General features: G+C 45.8%; 1 protein-coding gene across 14 annotated transcripts in view; it reads right to left on the bottom strand.

Annotated features, from left to right (window-relative positions):
• Positions 1-24,683, bottom strand: part of kiaa1109 (KIAA1109 ortholog) — a 637,888-nt gene that overhangs the window by 227,188 nt on the left and 386,017 nt on the right. For all 14 annotated transcript variants that reach the window (XM_068042417.1, XM_068042485.1, XM_068042453.1 and 11 more), the window contains 2 exons: positions 18,711-18,962; positions 17,776-17,869 (listed from right to left, as the gene is read on the bottom strand). In XM_068042417.1, coding sequence (XP_067898518.1) covers positions 17,776-17,869; positions 18,711-18,962 — 346 coding nt within the window. The remainder of the gene's footprint in view (positions 1-17,775; positions 17,870-18,710; positions 18,963-24,683) is intronic.

Below are 24,683 nucleotides of genomic sequence, written 5' to 3'. Positions count from 1 at the left end.
TTTCATGGAACTGAAGACCCATGAACCCCAAGAGAGAAAAGGCTCCTACAGTGAACAAGATTTAAGAAGAATACTGGGCCCCAATGAAAAGCAAGACTGCCTACAGTGAACTCGAAGCACAGTAACAAGAAACTCTTCTGATATTGCCTCAAACCTCTCTTCTTTATTTTTTCTTCTGCTCTTTTCTGTCTCTGTTTGTATGTGCGTATCGCATATGCATGCTAGCGTGGGGCGCAGCATGTATCCATAGGCGTTAACCGAATCTAAGCTCTGCAGTCCTGCCACATCCACTGTGAATGGTGGTGGACAAATAAACAACTAACTGGAGGAGCTGGCTCCACAAATATCCCCATCCTCAATGATGGGGGAGCCCAGCACATCAGCGCGAAAGATAAGGCAGAAGCATTTGCAACAATCTTCAGCCAGAAGTGCCGAGTTGATGATCCATCTTGGCCTCCTCCTGAAGGCCCCAGCATCACAGAAGCCAGACCTCAGCCAATTCGATTCACTCCACGAGATATCAAGAAATGACTGAAGGCAATGGATACTGCAAAGGCGATGGGCCCTGACAATATTCCAGCAACAGTACTGAAGACCTGTGCTCCAGAACTTGCCGCTACAACACTGGCATCTACCCGGCAATGTGAAAAATTGCCCAGGTATGTTATGTACACAAAAAGCAGTCCAGCCCGGCCAATTACCGCCTCATCAGTCTACTCTCAATCATCAGTGATGGAAGGTGTCATCGAGTGTTAAGAAGTGGCACTTGCTTAACAATAACCTGCTCAGTGACGCTCAGTTTGGGTTCCTCCAGAGCCTCTCAGCCACTGACCTCATCACAGCCTTGGTTCAAACATGGACAAAAGGCTGAATTCAAGAGGTGAGGTGAGAGTGACTGCCCTTGACATCGAAGCGGCATTTGACCGCGCATAGTATCAAGGAGCCCTAGCAAAATGAAGTCAACAGGAATCAGGGGAGAAACTCTCTGCTGGTTGGAGTCATACCTAGCACAAAGGAAGATGGTTGTGGTTGTTGGAAATTAATCTTCTCAGCTCCAGAACTTCACTGCAGGAGTTCCTCAGGGTAGTGTCCGAGGCCCAACCATCTTCAGCTGCTTCATCAATGACCTTCCTTCAATCATAAGGTCAGAAGTGGGGATGTTCGCTGATGATTGCACAATGTTCAGCACCATTGGTGACTCCTCAAATATTGAAGCAATCAGTGTAGAAATGCAGCAAGACCTGGACAATATCCAGGCTTGGGCTGATAAGTGGCAAGTAACATTTGTGCCAAGTAACATTTGTGCCACACAAGTGCCAGGCAATGACCATCTCCAATAAGAGAGAATCTAACCATCTCGTCTTGACATTCAATGGCACTACCATCGCTGAATCCCCCACTAGCAACATCCTAGGAGTTACCATTGACCAGAAACTGAATTGGAGTAACCATGTAAATACCATGGCTACAAGAGCAGGTCAGCGGCTAGGAATCCTACAGCGTGTAACTCACCTCCTGACTCTCAAAACCTGTCCACTATCTACAAGGCACAAGTCAGGAGTGTGATGGAATACTCTCCACTTGCCTGGATGGGTGCAGCTCCAACAACACTCAAGAAGCTCAACACCATTCAGGACAAAGCAGCCCGCTTGATTGGCACCCCATCCATAAACATTCACTCCCTTCACCACCGACACACAGTGGCAGCACTGTGTACCATCTACAAGATGCACTGCAGCAATGCACCAAGGCTCCTTAGACAGCATCTTCCAAACCCATGACCTCTACCAACTAGAAGAACAAGGGCAACAAATGCATGGGAACACCACCACCTGCAAGTTCCCCTCCAAGTCATACACCATCCTGACTTGGAACTATATTGCCGTTCCTTCACTGTCATTGGGCCAAACTCCCTTAACAGCACTCTATGTGTACCAACCGTACATGGACTGCAGTGGTTCAAGAAGGCAGCACACCATCACCTTCTCAAGAGCAATTAGGGATGGGCAATAAATGCTGGCCTAGCCAGCAATGCCCACATCCCATGAATGAATATAATTTTTTTTTTTTAATTAGAGTTTAAGTTTAAATAAATTTCACTTCTCTTCTTTGAACCAAAGAAGTCCTGTTTGTGCTCACTTCCTTGCCTTGTAATAGGAAAGCGGTGAACAATGATTCACCAAGGGGAGCTCAAAACACTGTGTTTAAAAATTAAACCCTGTTACAATAAGACCAGTGGCTCGTTGGTCTAGGGGTATGATTCTTGCTTTGGGAGTGTGCTTGATTAGCATGCGAGAGATCCCGGGTTCAAATCCCGGACGAGCCCTGGTCTTGGGGCGGCATAGTGGCTAGCACCGCAGCCTCACAGCTCCAGTGACCCGGGTTCGATTCTGGGTACTGCCTGTGTGGAGTTTGCAAGTTCTCCCTGTGACCACGTGGGTTTCCGCCGGGTTCTCGGGTTTCCTCCCACAGCCAAAGACTTGCAGGTTGATAGGTAAATTGGCCATTGTAAATTGCCTCTAGTATAGGTAGGTGGTAGGAGAACTGTGGGGTTGTGGTAGGGAATATGGGAATAATGTAGGATTAGTATAAATGGGTGGTTGATGGTCGGCACAGACTCGGTGGGCCAAAGGGCCTGTTTCAGTGCTGTAGCTCTAAATAAATAAAATAAAAGACCAGGTGAAGACAATAAAAGACCCCTAGACACCTTTCTCACCTGGTTGCAACATGGCGGACAGGGCGTCAATCAAACAGGCTGCTTTGTCCTGGATGGTGTCGAGCTGCGAGAGTGTTCTTAGAGCTGCACTCATCTCGGCAAGTGGACAGTATTCCATCACCCTCCTGACTTGTGCTTTGTAGATGCTGGACAGTCAGGATATGAGTTACTCGCCACAGAATCCCAGCCTCTGACCTGCTCTTGTAGCTACAGTATTTATGAGGCAGGTCCAGTTAAGTTTCATGTAAATGGTAACTCACTGGATGTCGATGGTGGGGGATTCAGTGATGGTAATGCTAATGTATATCAAGGGGAGCTGGTTAGATTCTCTCTGGTTGGAGATGGCCATTGCCTGGCACTTGAGTGGCATGAATGTTACTTGCCACTTATCAGCCCAAGCCTTTAGATTCGAGATTAGAGATTAGAGATACAGCACTGAAACAGGCCCTTCGGCCCACCGAGTCTGTGCCGAACATCAACCACCCATTTATACTAATCCTACACTAATCCCATATTCCTACCAAACATCCCCACCTGTTCTTATATTTCCCTACCACCTACCTATACTAGTGACAATTTATAATGGCCAATTTACCTATCAACCTGCAAGTCTTTGGCTTGTGGGAGGAAACCGGAGCACCCGGAGAAAACCCACGCAGACACAGGGAGAACTTGCAAACTCCACACAGGCAGTACCCGGAATCGAACCCGGGTCCCTGGAGCTGTGAGACTGCGGTGCTAACCACTGCGCCACTGTGCCGCCTTATTGTTGTCCAGGTCTTGCTGCATTCAGACATAACAGCTTCATTATCTGACGAGTTGTGAATGGAACTGGGTGTTCTAGTACCCCAGTCGCAGAAGGTAAGCATGCAGGTGCAACAGGTGGTAAAAAAGGCAAATGGTGTGCTGGCCTTCATAGCTATTATACAGGGTCTTGGTGAGGCCACACCTGGAATATTGTGTGCAGTTTTGGTCTCCTTATCTGAGGAAGGATGTTCTTGCTATAGAGGGAGTGCAGCAAAGGTTTACCAGACTGATTCGTGGGATGGCGGGACTGACGTATGAGGAGAGATTGAGTCGGTTAGGATTATATTTGCTGGAGTTCAGAAGAGCGAGGGGGTATCTCCTAGAAACCTATAAAATTCTAACAGGACTTGACAGGTTACATGCAGGAAGGATGTTCCCGATGGTGGGGGAGTCAGAACCAGGGGTCATAGTCTAAGGATACGGGGCAAACTTTTCAGGACTGAGATGAGGAAAAATATCTTCACCCAGAGAGTGGTAAGCCTGTGGAATTCGCTACCACAGAAAGCAGTTGAGGCCAAAACATTGTATGTTTTCAAGAAGGAGTTAGATATAGCTCTTGGGGCAAAAGGGATCAAAGGATATGGGGGGAAAGCGGGAACGGGTTACTGGGTTGGATGATTAGCCATGATCATAATGAATGGCGGAGCAGGCTCGAAGGGCCGAATGGCCTATTCCTACTCCTATTTTCTATGTTTCGATAAACTGTACACTGGGCAATCATCAGTGAGCTTGCCAAATTCTAACCTTATGTTGGAGGGGAGGTCATTGATGAAACAGCTGAACATGGTTGCGCCTAGGACAGTGCCCTGAGGAATTCCTGCAGCAATGTCCTGAAGCTGAGATGATTGACCTCCAACAACCGCAACCATCTTCCTTTGTGCTAGTTATGACTCAAACCAGTGGAGAGTTTTTCTCCCCGATTCCCACTGACTTCAATTTTACAAAGGCTCCTTGAAACCACACTCGGTCAAATGCTGCCTTGATATCAAGGGCAGTCACTCTCAATTCACCTCTGGAATTCAGTTCTTTTGTCCATGTTTGAACCAAAGCTGGAATGAGGCCTGGATGATGATCCTAGTGGAACAGAAACTGAGCAAATGTGAGCAGATTTTTGCTAAGTGCCACTTGATAGCACGGTCAACGACACTTTCCATCACTTAGCTGATGATTTTGAGAGCAGACTGATGGGGCGGTAATTGGCTAAATTCGATTTGTCCTGTTTTTACTGGACAAGACATACCTGGACAATTTTCCACATGGTCAGGTAGATGCCAGTGTCATAGCTGTACTGGAACAGCTGGGCTCCGGGAGCCAGGTGTCCTGAAGCAAAAATCTTCAGCACTATAGCCGAGATTTTGTTAGGGCATAGCCTTTGCTGCATCCAGTACCTTCAGCCGTTTCCTGATATCATGTGGAGTAAATCGACCGGATATGTGATGCTAGGAATCTCAGGAGGAGGCTGAAATGGATCATCCATTCATCACTTCTGGCTGAAGATGGTTGCAAATGCTTCAGCCATGTCCTATGCACTCACTTGCAGGCCTTTTCCATCATTGAGGATGGGGATATTTGTGGATTCTCCTCCTCCCGTTAGTTGTCTAATTGTCCACCACCATTCATGACTGCATGTGGCAGGGCTGCAGAACTTTGATCTGATCTGTTGGTGGTAGAATCGCTTTGCTCAATCTATAGCCTTCTGCTTGATCTGTTTAGCATGCATTTAAGTCCTATGTTGTAGCTTCACCATGTATGCCTGGTGTTGCTCCTGGCCTGCTCTCCTACACTCCTCATTGAACAAGGATAGGTCCACTGGTTTGATGGAAATGGTAGAATAAGGGATATGTCAGGCCATGAGATTACAGATTGTGGTGGAATACAATTCTGCTGCTGTTGATGGCTCACAGCGCCTCATGGATACACAGTTTTGAGCTGTCAGATCTGTTCTGAATCTATCCCATTTAGCACGGTCGCAGTGCCACACAACATGATTGAGGGTGTTCTCAGCATGTAGACGGGGCTGCTTCTCCACAATGACTGTAGAACTTGCTGCCCACGACGGTAGTGGAAGGAGAGACAACCAATGATTTCGAAAGGAAATGAAATGGGCACTTGAAGGAAATAAACTAAATAAACTTGAAGGGCTAAGGGGATCGAGCAGGGGAGATGGACTGAATGGATTGCTCTGTGGAGAGCCTGCATGGCTTGATGGGCTGAATTGCATCTTTCTATGTTGCAAATGACTTTATGACTGTGCGATGGTCGTGTCTGCCAATAATGCCATGGAGAGATGCATCTTACTGCTGAGGATGAGGTCAAATAGTGTTTCCTTTCTGTTGGTTTTTCATCAACTGCTGCAGGCCCAGTCTAGCAGGTATGTGCTTCAGGACTCAGTCAGTATTGGTGCTACCGAGCCACTCTTGGTGATGGACATTTAAGTTCCCATCCAGAGTACATTCTGTGCTCTTGCTACCCTCACTGCTTCTTCGAAGTGGTATTCAACATGGAAGAGTACTGATTCATCAGTTGAGGGAGGGTGGTTGCAGGCAATTAGCAGAAGGTTTCCTTTCCCATGTTGACCTGATGCCATCAGTATTCATGGGGTCCAGAATCCATGTAGAGCGCTCCCAGGGCTAATCCCTTGCAACTGCATACCACTGTGCCACCACTTCTGGTGGGTCTCTCTTGCTGGTGGGACAATTACAGACCCAGGAGATGGAGGAGTCTGCGACATTAGCCCTAAGATATGATTCGGAGAGTTTCACTTTGGCACACTGTTGCCTGATTAGTCTGTGGGACAGCTTCCCAATTTTGGCATGCCCCCAGATATTAGTGAGGAGGGGTTTACAGTTACAACTGTGCCTTTATCGTATCTGGTGTCTAGGTCAATGCCAGGTGTTTATTTGACTTTTTTGTAGTGCTTTGACTCAAATGAATGGCTTGCTCGGCCATTTCAGAGGCCAGTTTAGAGTCTGCCATATTGCTGTGGATCTGGTGTCACATGTAGGCCAGACCAGGTAAGAATAGGTAAGCCTTCCTTCCGTTAAATGAACCAGATGGATTTTTACGACAGTCTGGTTGTATTGTGATCATCATTATTGAGACTAGTTTAAATTCCCCCCATCTGCCATGGTGAGATTTGTACTCATGTTTCCAGAGCATTGGTTCGGGCCTCTGGAATACTAGTCAAGTAACATTACCACTATGTTACTGCTAAATGCTACCAATGAGCTCAAATTTATGGAGGGTGGAGGATGGGCATCTGGCCAGCAGTGCATTGGAATAATCAAGTCTACAGGCAACAAAGGCATGGATGAGTGTTTCACTCAGGGGTGGAGTCAGGCGATGCTATGGAAGTAAAAAGAGGCAATCTTAGTGATAGTGTGAATAAGTGTTTGCAGGCTCATCTCAGGGTCAAATACTGCACCAGCGTTGCAAGTGGTCTGGTTCGGCTCAGATAGTTGCCAGGGAGAGGGTTAGGAACAGTAGCTAGGGAACGGAGTTTGCTCTGGGGACCAAAGACAATGGATTTAGTCTTCCCAATATTTAGTTGGTGCAAATTTCTGCTCATCCAGTACTGGATGTTGGTCAAGTAGTCTGAATATTTAGAGACAGTAGAGGGGTCGAGAGAGGTGGTGAGGAAGTAGAACTGGGTGTCACCTAACGTTGTGTTTTCGAATGACGTGCTATGTTTAGGGTAGATAAGTCACCTGATCCGATGGCTTGCATCCCAAGTTACTCAAGGAAGTGAGGGGTGGAGATAGCAGAAGGGTTTTCCATAATCTTCCCATCTTTTCTAGATATGGGAAAGCCACCAGAGGATTGGGAAGTGGCAAATGTGACCCCCTTATTCAAGAAAGGGTGTAAGGCCAGTCCTAGTAACTGCAGGTCACTTGGTTTAACATCAGTGGTGGGTAAGGTTTTAGAAACAATAATCAGGGGGAAAAAATCAACAGGCACTTGGTGAGGTTTGAGTTAATTAAGGATAGCCAACATGGACTTGTAACAGGCAGATCATGCTTGACTAATCTAATTGAATTTTTTGATGAAGTAACAGAGAAGATTGATGTCGGGGCGGTGGATATTGTTTATGTGCATTTTAAGAAAGCGTTTGATAAAGTAACACATAAAAGGCTGGTTAACAAAATTGAGGCTCACGGAATATGAGTCGTGGTAAATGGCAGACAGTGGTGTTCCCCAAGGGTCAGTGCTGTGGTCATTTTTTTTTTTGCTATATATAAATGACTTGGATCTTGGAAAACAGAGTAGAATTTCAAAATCTGCCGATTATACCAAACTTCGGGGAGTGGCAAACAGAGGAAGGTACCAACTGCCTGCAAAAGGGCGTAGATAAGAACATAAGAAATAGCAGCAGGAGTCAGTCATTCGGCCCCTCAAGTCTGCCCCACCATTCAATAAGATCATGGCCAGCAGAATGGGCAGAGAGGCAATATAGGCTTAATGGCACAGTTCTAAAGTGTGTATAGAGACAGGGGGACCTGCTACTGCATGTGCAGCGATCTTTGAAGGTGGCAGGACAAATTGAGTGGGTGGTTAGCAAGACATATGGGATTTTGGGCTTCATAAATAGAGGCATTGAGTACAAAAGCAGGGAAGTTATGCTGAACAGGCATAAAGGTCTTGTTAGGCCCAAATGGAGTACTGCATCCAGATCTGGACACCACACTTTAGGAAGGATGTGTGGGTCTTTGAGAGGGTGCAGAGGAGATTTACCAGAATGGTTCCAGAATGGGAGATTTTAGTTACACAGTTAGGTGGGAAAAGCTGGGGTTGTTCTCCTTGGATCAAAGGAGATTGAGGGGAGATTTGATAGAGGTGTACAAGATTATGACAGGCTTTGATAAAGAACAAAGAACGGTACAGCACAGGAACAGGTCATGCGGCCCTCCAAGCCTGCGCCGATCTTGATGCCTGCCTAAACTAAAACCTTCTGCACTTCCAGGGAACGTATCCATCTATTCCCATCCTATTCCTGTATTTGTCAAGATGCCTCTTAAACGTCGCTATCGTACCTGCTTCCACCACCTCCCCTGGCAGCACCACCTGGCAGTTCCAGGCACTCACCACCCTCTGTGTAAATAACTTGCCTCGCACATCCTCTCTAAACTTTGCCTCTCGCACCTTAAACCTATGTCCCCTAGTAACTGACTCTTACACCCTGGGAGAAAGCTTCTGACTATCCACTCTGCCCATGCCGCTCATAACTTTGTAAACATCTATCACGTCGCCCCTCCACCTCCGTCGTTCCAGTGAAAACAATCTGAGTTTATCCAACCTCTCCTCATAGCTAATGCCCTCCAGACCAGGCAACATCCTAGTAAACCTCTCCTGTACCCTCTCCAAAGCCGCCACGTCCTTCTGGTCGTGTGGCGACCAGAATTGCACGCAATATTCTAAGTGCAGCATGACTTGCCAATTTTTATACTCTATGCCCCGACCGATGAAGGCATGCATGCCGTATGCCTTCTTGACTACCTTATCCACCTGCGTTGCCACTTTCAGTGACCTGTGGACCTGTACGCCCAGATCTCTCTGCCTGTCAATACTCCTAAGGGTTCTGCCATTTACTGGAAACCTCCCACCTGCATTAGACCTTCCAAAATGCATTACCTCACATTTGTCCGGATTAAACTCCATCTGCCATTTCTCCGCCCAAGTCTCCAACCGATCTATATCCTGCTGTATCCTCTGACAATCCTCATCACTATCCGCAACTCCACCAACCTCTGTGTCGTCCGCAAATTTACCAATCAGACCAGCTACATTTTCCTCCAAATCATTTATATATACTACAAACAGCAAAGGTCCCAGCACTGATCCCGGCAGAACACCACTAGTCACATCCCTCCATTCAGAAAAGCACCCTCCCACTGCTACCCTCTGTCTTCTATGACCGAACCAGTTCTGTATCCATCTTGCCAGCTCACCTCTGATCCCGCGTGACTTCACCTTTTGTACCAGTCTGCCATGAGGGACCTTGTCAAAGGCTTTACTGAAGTCCATATAGATAACATCCACTGCCCTTCCTTCATCAATCATCTTTGTCACTTCCTCAAAAAACTCAATCAAATTAGTGAGACACGACCTCCCCTTCACAAAACCATGCTGCCTCTCGCTAATAAGTTCGTTTGTTTCCAAATGGGAGTAAATCCTGTCCCGAAGAATCCTCTCTAATAATTTCCCTGCCACTAACGTAAGGCTCACTGGCCTATAATTTCCTGGATTATCCTTGCTACCCTTCTTAAACAAAGGAACAACATTGGCTATTCTCCAGTCCTCTGGGACCTCACCTGTAGCCAATGAGGATGCAATGATTTCTGTCAAGGCCCCAGCAATTTCTTCCCTTGCCTCAGTCAGTATTCACCAAAGAGAAGGACTTGGTGGATGATGAGCCTAGGGAAGGGAGTGTAGATAGTCTCAGTCATCTCATTATCAAAAAGGAGGAGGTGTTGAGTGTCTTGCAAAGTATTAAAGTAGATAAGTCCCCAGGGCCTGATGTGATCTACCCCAGAATACTGACTGAGGCAAGGAAAGAAATTGCTGGGGCCTTGACAGAAATCATTGCATCCTCATTGGCTACAGGTGAGGTCCCAGAGGACTGGAGAATAGCCAATGTTGTTCCCACTCAATTAGCCTGTCCAAATCCCCTTTGAAGCCTCTTTGCATCCTCCTCACAACTCACATTCCCACCTAGCTTTGTGTCATCTGCAAACTTGGAAATATTACATTTGGTCCCCACATCCAAATCATTGATATAGATTGCGAATAGCTGGGGCCCAAGCAATGATCCTTCCGGTACCCCACTAGTCAGAGCCTGCCATCCTAAGAATGACCCGTTTATTCCTACTCTCAGCTTTCTGTCCGTTAAGCAATTCTCAATCCATTGCAGTATATTACCCCCAATCCCATGTGCTCTAATTTTGTTTGCTAACCTCCTATATGGAACCTTATCGAAAGCCTTCTGAAAATTCAAAATACACCACATCCACTGGTTCCCCCCTATCTATTCTGCTAGTTCCATCTTCAAATAACTCCAACAGGTTTGTCAAACAGGATTTCCCTTTCATAAATCCATGTTGACCCTGCCCAATCCTACCATTAGTGTTCAGTTATCATATCCATTATAATACATTCAAGCCCTTTCACTTACAGGCTAACAGGTCTGTAGTTCCCCATTTTCTCTCTCCCTCCTGTCTTAAACAGTGGGGTTACATTTGCTACCTTCCAATCTGCAGGACCATTCCAGAATATATAGAATTTTGAAAGATGACCACTAACTCATCCACTATTGCTACAGCCACCTGTTCCAACAATCTGGGATGTAGATCATCAGGTCCAGGGGATTTGTCAACTCTCAGTCCCATTAATTTCTCCAGAACTACCTTTTTACTAATACTAATTTCTTTTAGCTCCTCATTCTCACGCTTGTCCCGTGATCAGCCACACCACTGCAATTATGTGGCAAACGGCCATTTTGCATAGTAGTGGCAGCCGTTGCCCCAATCATATGGTGGGGGCGGAAATGGAGACAGCATCATGGCGTCACCTGATGTAGGACCAGGTGCTGGCTGCCTAGCCAAGCAAGCCTGGTTGGAGATCGCAGAGGAGGTTTGTAGCCGCAGGGTCACCCGATGAAACTGGGTCCAGTGTAGGAAGAGAGTCAATGACCTCCTGCATTTTAGCAAAGCTAAGTGGCACATTCCAAAATTGCTTGGTGTGATCTGGTTGTCACCACATTGTATGCCACATGGGTGCCACTGCCTTTTAAAAGACTTGGAGCTCACAACAGATTTCTGGCAGATGACTGGGTGCATAAGTGAATCAAGTACCTCTCGTTAATACCTCAGAGCAAGTTGGACCCATGACAGGTTGAGTCAGTGGGCCTGACAATCCTCAGGTGTTGAAGAAGCACTGATATTAGTAGAACCGTGATGTTGAAGCTTGGCAATGTTCAATACCTGCATCCTTGCTCTTTTAGGAGAAGAGGCCCATAACAGGAGGGAGATGGCCAGGACCGGTGGCGGAGTGCCCAAACTGCATCCTTTAAGTCAGGTTGAAGAGGAAGCATTGCAACTAGCCGGGAGCCATTGTGGAGCTCTGGGTCCCAGCACAACAGAGTGATTATTGCCTATCAAATAAAAATGTAATAGTCATGATGAATTAGCTCTGGCATGCTATCCTTAATGGGATATGTGTAGCCTAACCCACACATATGTTGTTTGCATTGTATCTTGCAGGTCACCATTCGCAAGAGACCACAGACCCCGAGAGACTGACGACAACCTCTGAGGACGAGGAGCACTCAGAGGAAGCACCGTCCCATGACTTTCCTGCACCTTCCACCAGCGCAGATACTTTCACCTCGGTGGGAATGCACTCAGCTTTACAATCAGGGTCACAAGTTGGTGAGAGCATAACACATGCGCCTGAGCAGCTGGGTGAGGCTGAGTGGCGCAGTGGTTAGCACCGCAGCCTCACAGCTCCAGCGACCCGGGTTCAATTCTGGGTACTGCCTGTGTGGTGTTTGCAAGTTCTCCATGTGTCTGCGTGGGTTTCCTCCGGGTGCTCCAGTTTCCTCCCACAAGCCAAAGACTTGCAGGTTGATAGGTAAATTGGCCATTACTAATTGCCCCTAGTATAGGCAGATGGTAGGGAAATATAGGGACAGGTGGGGATGTGGTAGGAATATGGGATTAATGTAGGATTAGTATAAATGGGTGGTTGATGGTCGGCACAGACTCGGTGGGCCGAAGGGCCTGTTTCAGTGCTGTATCACTAAACTAAACTAAACGAGACCGCCGAGGCCTCTGACAGTCAGAGAGGACTGTGGGTGGCCAGGCCCAAGCTGAGCCCCAGGCTGATGACGAGCCTTGGGTTTCGGCAGCACAGGGCATGCTGGAGTTGCAGGGAGAGGTAAGGCAACATCTGTCAGAGATGCCAGAGGCCATGTGTAGCCCTGAGTGCACGGTGGGGGAGTCCGTCTATGCAATGATTGTTCCAGGTATATGAGCATATGTCTTCTTTCATCAAGAGGTTGGTGACCCTCATGGAGTGCCACATTCCGCAGAAGCGCAATGACCATGAGGCCCACTCAGCAGTGACAAGGTGATAGAAGGACCAGGAGGCTGGAGAATATTCCAGCTCCTAGTCCTTCTCCAGTGAGCAGGGAGGCTTCAAGGAGCCTTGAGAGGGAGGAGGAGAGGATGCGCTCCACATCTGGGGTCTCCCCTCAGGGCGATTCGAGTGTGCACACCAGCTCCTCAACCCCTCTGCCAGTGAGCCAAGCTCCAGCAGCCACGACGCATGAGTGCACTCCTGCGTAAGCGCAGGAATCCTCAGGCAGCCAGGGCCCTCCAGGCCTCAGGCACCCAGAGGATGCCTATCGAAGTCATCCCTCGCCAAGGGGCATCATGATCACCAGCCTGTCTCCAGTCCAGTTGCTGTTGCAGGGGATGTACCATGCAGGAGCACATGCAATAGTGTAAAAAAGAAGATCCCTTGACACACATGGGTATTCACGGGTGAAATAGATAGCTCATGTTTAACGTAATTAAAAGTTCATTGGTGCAAATCCTCAGCCTTCATTGATGGATAACTGCATTCCACCATATTGCGAGTGTGACTACTGCAATCCTCTCAAACGCCTTACTACATCAGCAAAGTGACTACTGACATCATTAACATGCCAATGAGCATGATTCTTCCATCACTCGAATGATGTCGCATGGGCACTGGCTGAATTGGACGTTGTCATTCATGTTGGAAGGCAAGATAGTACGGAGGCATAAAACTTGACACTACATGCATGCGGGCGAGTTTTGGTCAGAAGCATATTTGTTACAAGTCATGGATTTCAGAAACTCGATTATAAGTTTCTGCCTTGCCTCCCTTGGGCGCTGCTCAAGATGTCTGCCATCACTCTGCGAGGATCTTCCATGGTTGCTTGTCATTGTGTGCCCTCTTCATCAGAGGAAGTTTCATACTGCCACATCTACCTCTGGCAATGCCTCCCCCCTCTGAAGTGCTATGTTATGTAGAATGCAGCAGCCAACAATGATGCACCCAACCCAGCGGGAAGTTATGCTGGAACTGTTAACTCATTGTTTAGGCCACAACTTGAGTACTGTGTGCAGTTTTGGTCACGTCATTACAGAAAGGATGTAATTGCACTAGAGAGGGTACAGAGGAGATTTATGAGCATGTTGCCAGGACTGGAAAAATGGAGCTATGAGGAAAGATTGGATAGGCTGGGGTTGATCTCCTTGGAACAGAGAAGGCTGAGGAGAGATCTGATTGAAATATACAAATTTTGAGGGGCAGGAAAACAGTGGAGGTGACGGGTCTATTTACCTTAGCAGAGAGGTCAGTGACGAGGGGACATAGATTTAAAGTGATTGGTAGAAAAATTAGAGGGGAGATGAAGGAAAACTTTTTCACCCAGAGGGTGGTGATGGTCTGGAACTCACTGCCTGAAAGGGTAGTTGAGGCAGAGACCCTCAACTCATTTAAAAGGAGTCTGGATATGCACCTCAAGTGCCGTAAGTTACGGACCAAATGCTGGAAGGTGGGATTAGAATAGATGGATCGTTTTTCGTCTGGCACTGACACGATAGGCCAAATGGCCTCTTTCTGTGCCTTAAACGTTCTATGATTCTAACCTTCTGTGGGGCATACTGAAAGGGCTCCACTAGATCTATCGAGGCAGCGGAACCGCATCTTCAGCATACCAATAGCCTGCTCAATGGTCACTCTGCTGGATCCGTGACAGGCGTAGTAATGCTCTTCCACATCATCGCTGGGGTTCCTTACAGGCGTGAGAAGCCATGACATCAATTAGTAGCCCTTATCCCCGAGAATCCACCCTTGAAGGTGAGCTGGGAGAGTAAAAATATGTGGCACCTGGAACTGCTGAAGTATGAATTAGTTGTGGCAGCTTTCCAGGAAGCGGGCACTCTTGTAGGAAGCGTTTCTGTGGTCGCATACAAGTTGTACACTAATGGAATGAAAATCCTTCCCGTTGATGAAAATGGCTACTTGGTCTGTGGGAGCCTTGATGGTCATGTGCATGCAGCTGATCACGCCTTGGAGCTGTGGGAATCCCACAATGGCCCCAACTCCAATGGCCCTCTCGGCCTGACTCTAGCACACATACTCACCAGCCCTCCTGAACAGAGCACTGGTCCCTCCATGAAACAACGGTGCACTGCGCATTGAAAGACCCCACACATGTTCCTGGTGGATCCCTGGAATGATCCTGAGGCATAAATGTTCAGGGCCACAGGCATAGGGTGACCACCAAAACAAACTGATTGCAAATCGTCATTGAGTAGTGCGCAGGGGCCTCTCTGGAGAGCCACAGTCTTCGCCGGCAGTTCCACTTAGACATCTGCAGGTATCTCTGACGAGTTCTATATACCCTCTGCTGTATCTGTGCTCTGCGTTGCATTCTCAGCCGCTACTGCTCAAGTCTGGGAGGTTCCTCTTGCACAGCAGCCACCTCTCGGATTCGCTTCAGCACAGCATGGGGATCCAAGAAAACAGGGTGAATCATACCCATCTCTATCCTCCTTGAACCATCGGTATCTTTCAAAGGTTAAGTTTACCTATCTGTGCAAAGAGATGTCTGAATTTTGGTTACGAGAAGCTGACATTAGCTCCATGGTATGGATTGATGTTGGACCCGCAACATTTCCAAAAGTGCGAGCCATCATGAGCAAACCAACATTTCAGTGCCCTGCACTGGCCTTCCGAAAGAAAACCACCTCTACACTTGCCAAGTTCTCCCAACCACCAACCCCTTTCACAGACACATCATTTGCAGAGTTCTCCCAACCCTTTCCTTCACAATCACATCATTTGCAGAGTTCTTCCAACCCTCCCCCACAACAGACACGTGACTTGCAGAATTCTCCCAACACCCCCTCTTAGACAATGCAGTTGCAGAGTTCTCCCAACCTCCCCTCACAGACACACCACTTGGCGAGATCTTCCAACGCTCCCCCCTCAAAGACAATGCCGTTGCTGAGTTTTTACAACTAACCACTTCTCCTAGATAACAGCGGTAAAGCAAATTATCCTTTGGAGTCACTGACAACTCTCGCCTTGCTGCTGTCAGCTTTTTAAAGACTGAATCTGAAGGCACGTTAGTGCTGCATGCCCAACACAAGATTGGAATTGCCTGGCAAGATCGCTATTGATTAGATTCAGATGTACGCTAAAGTGTGTTTAACGTATGTAAATGCCAATGCCGTTGCAGCGGTGCTCAAGTGCCGCCATGGCATTTCGTCACTTCCGACAGAATCGGCACGCAGCATTACGGTGTTGAGTTCCGTGGCGGACGATTCCACAGCAATTCTCCACGCCCTCCACCTAAAAACCCGCCTTACAGAAGAGCAGAAAATTCAGCCCAATGTATTTGTTTAGTTTCTCTGCCATTTCCTCATTCTCCATTATAAATGTTTGGACCAAAGCTGTAATGAGGTCTGGAACCAAGTGCCCCCGCCAGAAACCAAACTGAACATCAGTGAGCAAGTTATTGCTGAGTAAAGTCACTTGTTAGCACTGTCAATGACACCTTCCAGCACGTTGGTGATGATTAAGAGTAGGCTGAGGAGGTAGTAATTGGCTGGATTGTATTTGTCCTGCCTTTTATGGACAGGGCATACTTGGGCAATTTTCCACATTATCGGGCAGCTGCCAATGTTGTAGCTGCACTGGACAGCTTGGCTAGGGGCGTAGCTAGTACTAGTCGGGACGTTGTCAGGGTCCATAGCCTTTGCCGTATCCAGTGCCTTTGGCAGTTTCTTGATATCACATGGAGTGAATCAAATTGGCTGAAGACTGGCATCTGCGATGCAGGGGACTTCAGGAGCAGACCGCGATGGTTCATCCACTCGATACTTCTGGCTGAAGATGGTTGCAAATGTTTTAGCCTTGTCTTTTGCACTGACGTGAGGAGGATGCGGATGTTTATGGAGCCTCCTCCTCAGGTTAGTTATTTAATTGCCCACCGCCATTCACAACTGGATGTGGCAGGATATAATGTTAAACTGCCCTCTCAGATGGATGTTAAAGATCTCATGCACTATTTTGAAGCAGAGCAGGTAAGTGCGCCCCAGTGTCCTGAACAACATTTGTCCCTCAAATATATTATCTGGTTAGTCTCACATTGTTCTTTGTGGAAATTTGCTATGCTCTAACTGCCTGCTGTGTTTCCGACATTAAAACAGTGATGACACTTCAAAAAGTACTTGACTGGCTGTAAAGCACTTTGGGATGTCCTGAAGTCGTGAAAGTCTCTTTATAAATGCAAGTTCTTTGCTTCTTTCTTTTATAGCTCTAGGAAATATTTTACCAGTTAGTTAAGATTTCAATTCATGCACCATGCTGGTGAATCATTACAGAATCAAAGCCAGGCATCAAGTTAGCTTTACTATCACATCAACCATATAGCACTATCACAAAAAATTAGAATAAATCAGAAGAAGAGTGCACTTCACTCACCTTACCCCATGCTTTGCACTTCACTCACCTCACTCCACCCCCCATTCTCTTTTTTTTGTATTTTTAAGACTAATTTTAATGGTCTGTATTTTTAACTATCATTTCCAATTTTGAAAAAATGCTAAATTTTTAATGCTATTAAATCTCAGCTGTTACACTACTCAGTCTGCAAGTGTAATCAATATTATTCAAAACTGACCTCTCATAGGCTGAATATCAGCTTTGTAGGCCAACATTTGAGCCAACTGAGGGCTTGAAAACCAACCTGTTAAGTTTTGTCAAATGCCAAATTTAAAGCATTGCCACTCAATAAGTTACCTCATCAGTGGCCCAGGAAATGCAATTCTCAATTTTTCATACAAAATCTCATAAAAAGCAAAACCTTTCAGTTATTATTCAACATACATGTAAATCAGAACATCACTTCATATGTATTACATATCAAGTTAGGTAATGCAAAAGATAAACACTGTACCATTTCACACAAATGGATACAGCATTGCTGGCCTCTCCCTTCACCACTTTGCTTGGCCTCAAACATGTATCTGTACTTACAAAACAATCTAGGTAGCCCTTTCTCTTAACCCATGAAGCATACATCCAAAAGACGTTGAATGCACAAAAATTAACAGGACCAATTCCACAATCACATGCATTTCTTTTAGATTCAAAAATTAGCATTCTTTACTGATACTTCTAACAGTTCTAAAAAAAACTCAACCTTTACTCACTGAATGTTTGGTGTAATGCCTTCCAGCAGGACTATGTTTACACCACCTATATGAGCAGTTGCACAGGTTTCAGTCATCTTTTGGTGCAATATATCTGAAGTAAAAACATAAACAGTTAACATCGCCTGCACACACTTACAAATCAATATATAAGTTTTGAAACGCACAAATCAACTGCTAAGGTCTAGATGTATGCTTTACACAATGTGTTAGGTATGAACATTTTTATATATTATTATAATTTTTAGTCTATTAGTGAGTGCAGAACAAATAGACAAAATGTGTTTCCAATTCCCTCCCATCCAGCATCTTTGCATGGTCCATCGAGGATTCTTCCTTTTTACTTTTTGGAATGAACTGACTCCAATTCCTGCAATGGACTGTCGTTAATTTTTTTTCTGGATGTTGGCAGATGCATTCTATATTTTCAGCAGTTTCTGTTTTCGCTTGCCTGCATTTGCACAACTGTGTTTCCCCAGCCCACCTAGTGAACAATTTTGATGATCCTTTGATGATACAAAGCTACAAATACTTTCAAACTAAAACCAGCACTATTTCTGTCCCAAAGCTGTCCAGGCTTCAAAGCCATTGAGTTCTTCATAACACTGATAGACACAAACCTTTTAGCATTGTATAATGTATAATTGTGAAATTAAGATATAGCAGAGTAAAAATATTGATCATAAGTATTTGATGTATGAATTTCTAACAGGTCAATAATGCTCTAAAATGTACTATTAATACACAAGTAATTATTAATATGTGATCTATTTCTAAAATGGGAGTTCTTTTACTATGCAATTACTGATAGAGAACATCTGACCAAGTATCCAATTTGTACAACTAGACACTTGTTTGTTATCATGTTATAGGACTTTCAGTTTCCAATAAATACAATCCTCTTCTATTTTGATTATCCAGTTTGATGCCATTACCTTTCATTTTCTCTTTTACTGTAAAACTTCCATGGATCTTCTTAAGCTCCGCTTCCATTGTCAAGCCTCCAATGTCTGCCTCTAGATGAGTGCGGTTCACCATACCAACTCCAAACACTATGAGAGTGACATGGTGGGGTTCAGCACTCACCAAGCTGCGCTTCCTTGACAGTCTGTTCGGACTTGAACAATCTTGTTCATTTTCAAAAATTACTCTGCAAGCAGTTTCAGTGGGACTTCTACCACCTGTATCTACAGAGACAACAACTTCATTAGAAAGTATATCTCAGTCCCTCTCCTTCTTTAAGAACATTCTTTAAGCCTACATCTTTGGCCAACCCTTCTAATAGTTCCTTCTTTGGCTCAGCATCCATTTTTTTCCTGAAACCTCTCAAGAGCTTAGAACGTTTTTCCTATGTTAAATAGTTTTATAAAAATGCAAGTTGTTTAGTTTAGAGATACAGCACTGAAACAGGCCCTTCGGCCCACCGAGTCTGTGCCGACCATCAACCACCCATTTATACTAATCCTACACTAATCCCATATCCCTACCACATCCCCACCTGTCCCTATATTTCCCTACCACCTACCTATACTAGGGGCAATTTATAATGGCCAATTAACCTATCAACCTGCAAGTCTTTGGCATGTGGGAGGAAACTGGAGCACCCGGAGGAAACCCACGCAGACACAGGGAGAACTTGCAAACTCCACACAGGCAGTACCCAGAATTGAACCCGGGTCGCTGGAGCTGTGAGGCTGCGGTGCTAACCACTGTGCCGCTTTTGTAACATGTTCAATTTTTGCCATAAATAATGTAAATAAGAATGCATTTGCAAATTTAAAAGTTTCAATTTAGTGAAGGAGTTGAAAAAGCAAGAGAGTTTTTTTTGCACACAATGGGCTGAATTTTACCCCAACAGCGGGCTCTCAGCAATGGGCTGGAAGGCAAGGGGCAAAACTGCCTCCGCCTCGTTTTAGACCTCTGGCCAATTTCCACAGCGGGCAGCCAACTCACTGCCCACCGTTGGGGTCCTAGTCCCTTTAAGAATTGGGATCATACCCCCAAGAGCTGCTGGCCAATCAGAGGGCCAGCAGCTCAGTAGTACCTGCAACGCCACTGGGAGCAGTGGTCACTGCCAGTACTATTGGAGGCCTAGTACCAGGAGCAGCACTGGAGCTCCAGATCTCAGGTAAGTGGGACGGGCTCGCCAGGGCCAGTCCGCCAGGCCCCGGCGAGGGGGGAATGGGGAGGAGGGTGGTTGAGGGAGAAGGGAGGGGGGTTGTTTGTGGAGGGCAGCCTTCGCTGCCATGGGCCTTTCATGGGCCACAGTTTGCCTTGTTTTACTAGGCGGCCTCCTCAAGTGGTGGAGGCACCCTGCCACCCACTGCTGGTAAAATACCAGCGGCAGCGGGAAGAGGTCCTTAACTGGCCATTAATTGGTTGCAATCTTCCAAAATTCCCTAGATTCTGGAAAGGTCCCAACGGATTGGAAATCCGCAAATCTAATGCCTCTATTCAAGGGGGGTGGGGGGGTGGGGAAGCGACAGAAAGCAGGAAACTATAGGCCAGTTAGCATATCAGTCATTGGGGAAATGCTAGAATCTGTTGGAAAGGAAGTTGTGGTAAATCATAATGCAATCTCACAGAGTCATGATGCAATCAGGCATGCGGACACAGACAGCTTTGTTATCTGCGGAGTTGTAAATGGAACTGAACACTCTGCAATCACGAGTGAACATCCCACTTCTGACCTGATGATGGAGGGTCACTGATGAAGCAGCTGAAGATGACTGGGCCTAGGCCACTGCCCTGAGGAACCCCTGTAGTGATGTCCTGAGCTGAAATGATTTGTGACTATTGACGAGCAATCTTTTTTGGTGTCGGGTATGACTCCAGCCAGTTTAGAGTTTTCCCACTGATCACCATTGGCTTCTATTTTGCTGAACTCTTTGATGTCACACTCAGTCAAATGTTCACCTCTTGAATTCAGCTCTTTTGTCCATGTTTGAACCAAGGCTGTAATGAGGTTTGGAGCCAAGTGGTCCTTGCAGAACCCAAACTGAGCATCAGTGATTATTGCTGAATACGTGCTGCTTGATAGAACTACCATTGACACCTCCCATCACTCTGTTGATGATTCAGAGTAGACCAATGGGGCAGTAATTGGCCAGAAGGATATCACTTGTTATTTTGTGGACAGGACATAACTGGATAATCTTCCATTTTGTTAGGTAGATGCCAATGTTGTAGCTGAATTGGAACAGCTTGGCAAGGGACACAACTAATTCTGGAGCACAGGTCTTCAGCAGTACAGCCGGGATGTTGTCGGAGGCCATAGCCTTTACTGCATCCAGTGCACTCAGCCATTTCTTAGTATCACTCAGAGTGAATTGAACTGGCTAAAAGCTAGCCCATCACAGCAGGAGGCAGAGATGGATCATCCACTCGTCACTTCTGGCTGATGATGTTTGCAAACACATCAGCTGAGTCTTTTGCACTCACATGCTAGGCCCCTCCATGTGGCAGGACTTCAGAACTTTTAACTGATCTGCTGGTTGTGGGATTGCTTAGCTCTGTCAAGAGCATGCTGCTTCCGTTGCCTAGCATGCATGTAGTGCTGTTTTGTAGCTTCACCAGGTTGCCACTTTTTTTTTTTAAAGGTACGCCTGGTGCTGCTCCTGGCATTCTACACTCATTGAATGAAGATTGACCCACTGTCTTGAAAGGAATGGTAGAGTGAGGGATATGCCTGGCGATCAGGTTACAGATTTGGTGAAATACAATTCTGTTGCTGCTGAAAGCCCACATTACCTCATGAATGCCCAGCTTTCAGATGATAAATCTGTTTTGAAACTATCCCATGTAGCATGTGGTTGTGCCAGACAACATAATGGAAGGTGTCCTCAGAGCGAAGACAAGATTTCGTCTCCACAAGGGTTGTGCAGTGATACGTCCTACTAATACTGCGATGGATAGATACATCCGAGACAGGTAGATTTGTGAGGACGAGGTCAAGTAGAAATTTCTGCTCATGGTGTTTCCCTCATCTCCTGCCGCAAGGCTGAGTCTGGCAGCTATGTCCCTCAGGACTTGGCCACCTCAGTCAGTAGTGGTGATACTGAGGAACTCTTAGTGATGGATTTTGAAGTCCCCCACCCAGAGTACATTCTGTGCCCTTACTATTCTCAGTACTTCTTCAGAGTACAGAAGCAGGTTACCTTGCCCATGTTTGACAGGATACCATGAGACTTCATACAGTCCGGAGTCAATGTTGAGGACTTCCAGGAAAACTCCCTCCCGACTGTATACCAGTGTGCCACCACCTCTGGTGGGTCAGGACATACTCAGGGATGGTGATAATGGAGCCTGGGACATTGGCTGTAAAGGCTGGCTCGAGTCTGCAAATGAAACCCGACCCGAGCCCAACAGAATCCCATCCGACCACAGCTCAACCCGGCCCGAGTCCTTTCATTTTTTCCCGCCCCCGACTCGGAACGTTCAGTTAACCTAGCTTCCGTTGTTCACTTTTTAAGCTTGTGCAGATAAGCAACAAAAACTGTAACTGGACTTGAAATATTGTTTAAAAAGTACATTAAAATTGGAGCCATATACCGGAGGTGGTGATAGAGTGTGTCCGACCCGGCCCGACCCGAGTCCGAATGCCGGACCCAGAAGAGCTACCCAACCCGACCCGAACCTGACACGTCATTGGGTCCCATCGGGTTCAGGCCAGGTAGCCATGCTCTAATTGGCTGAAAGGTAACAGTTCTGAGTGTGACCATGTAAGGCTGTTGCTTGACTAGTCTGTAGGACACCTCTACCAATTTTGGCACAAGTCCTCAGATGTTACGGAAGACCTCTGGTCTGGGTGTGCTTTTGCTGTGTCCAGTGCCTAGTTCGATGCTGGGTGGTCTTTCCAGTTTTACTCTTATTAGACATTTTCATAATGGTGCAATACAATTGAGTGGCTTGCTAGGTATTCAGAGGGCAGTTATGAGTCAACCACATTGCTGTGGATCTGGAGTCACACATAGGCCAGAATAGGGAAGGACAATAGATTTATTTTCCGAAAGGACATTAATGAACCAGATGGGATTTTACGACCATTACTGGTATTAGTTCAGTTAATCAAACAAATTTGGAAGAAAAAGCTAAGAAACAGCAAAGGGCAGCAAACATTGGTGGGAGTTGTTTACAGGCCACCCACCACAGTAGTGGTAATATTGGGCACGGTATAAATTAGGAAATTAGAGGTTCATGTAACATGGGTAATACAGTAATAATGGGCAACTTCAATTTACATATAGACTGGGTAAACCTAATCAGCACTAATGCTGCGAGAGTGTGTATGAGATGGGTTTCTCGAGCAGTACGTTGAAAAACTGGGGATCGAGCTATTTTAGATTTAGTATCATGTAATGAGAAAGGGCCAATTATTAACCTTGTTATAATGGAGCCTTTGGGAATTAGTGACCATAATATGACAGAATTTTCCATTAAGTTTGAAAGTGTTATAGTTCATTCTGAAACTAGGGTCTTAAATCTGAACAAAGGAAACTATGAAGGTAAGAGGGGCAAGTTGGCTATGGTGGATTGGAAAAATATACTTAAAAGATTTGATGGTAGACAGGCAATGGCGAGTATTTAAAGAAGTATTACATGGTCTACAACAAATATACATTCCTCTAAGTCACAAAAACCTAACAGGAAAGATGTATCAACCATGGCTAATAAAAGAAGTTAAAGATTGCATTACATCAAAGGAAGTGGCTTATAAGGTTGCCAGAAAAAGTGGTAAGCCCGAAGACTGGGAGCAATTTAGAATCCAGCAAAGGATGACCAAGAAACTGACAAAAAAAAGGGAAAAGAGAATATAAATGCAAGCTAGTGAGGAACATAAGGGCAGACTGTAAAAGCTTCTTTAGATATGTGAAAAGAAAAAATTTAGCAAGGATAAATGTGGGTCCATTACAGGAGGAGACAGGAGAATTTATAATGGAGAGTAGGGAAATGGCGGAGAAACTAAACAATTACTTTGTGTCTGTCTTCATGGAAGAAGATACAGAAAATCTCCCAGAAATACTAGCGAACCAAGGGACTTGTGGAAATGAAGAACTGAAAGAAATTAGTATTAATAAAGAGGTAGCACTAAAAAATTAATTGGATTGAAGCTGATAAATCCCTTGGACCAGATGAGCTATATCATGGAGTGTTGAAGGAGGTGGCTATAAAGATAGTGGATGCATTGGTAGTTACCTTTCAAAATTCTAGAGATTCTAGAAAGGTTCCTGCAGACTGGAAATTAGAGAATATAACCCCACTATTTAAGAAAGGAGAGAGAAAACGGGGAACTGCAGACCTGTTAGTTTGACGTCAATGGTAGGGAAAATGCTAGAATCTATTATAAAGGATGTGATAATGGGATACATAGAAAATAATGATATGATTGGGCAGAGTCAACATGCATTTATGAAAGGGAAATCACATTTGACCAACCTGTTGGAGTTTTTTGAGGATGTTACTTGTAGCATAGATAAGGGAGAACCAGTAGATGTGGTGTATTTGGATTTTCAGAAGGCTTTTGATAAGGTCCCAAACAGGAGGTTTGTAAACAAAATTAGAGCACATGGGATTGGGGGTAATATACTGATAAGGACTGCGAAACTGTTAACAGACAGAAAAGAGAAAGTAGGAACAAACGGGTCATTCTCAGGGTGGCAAGCTCTTACTAGTGGGGTCCCGCAAGGATCAGTGCTGGGATACAGGTGCTCACAATCTATATAAATGATTTGGATGTGGGGACCAAATGTAATATTTCCAAATTTGCTATGTCACAAAAGTGGGTGGGAATGTAAGATGTGAGGAGGATGCAAGGAGGCTTCAAGGGGACTTGGACAGGCTAAGCGAATGGATAAGTACATGGCAGATGGAATACAATATCAATAAATGTGAAGTTATCCACTTTGGTA

The sequence above is a fragment of the Heterodontus francisci genome, chromosome 1 (genome assembly GCF_036365525.1).
Source record: "Heterodontus francisci isolate sHetFra1 chromosome 1, sHetFra1.hap1, whole genome shotgun sequence".
NCBI classification, from domain to species: Eukaryota; Metazoa; Chordata; class Chondrichthyes; order Heterodontiformes; family Heterodontidae; genus Heterodontus; species Heterodontus francisci.
This window is presented reverse-complemented; position numbering and strand designations above follow the sequence as displayed.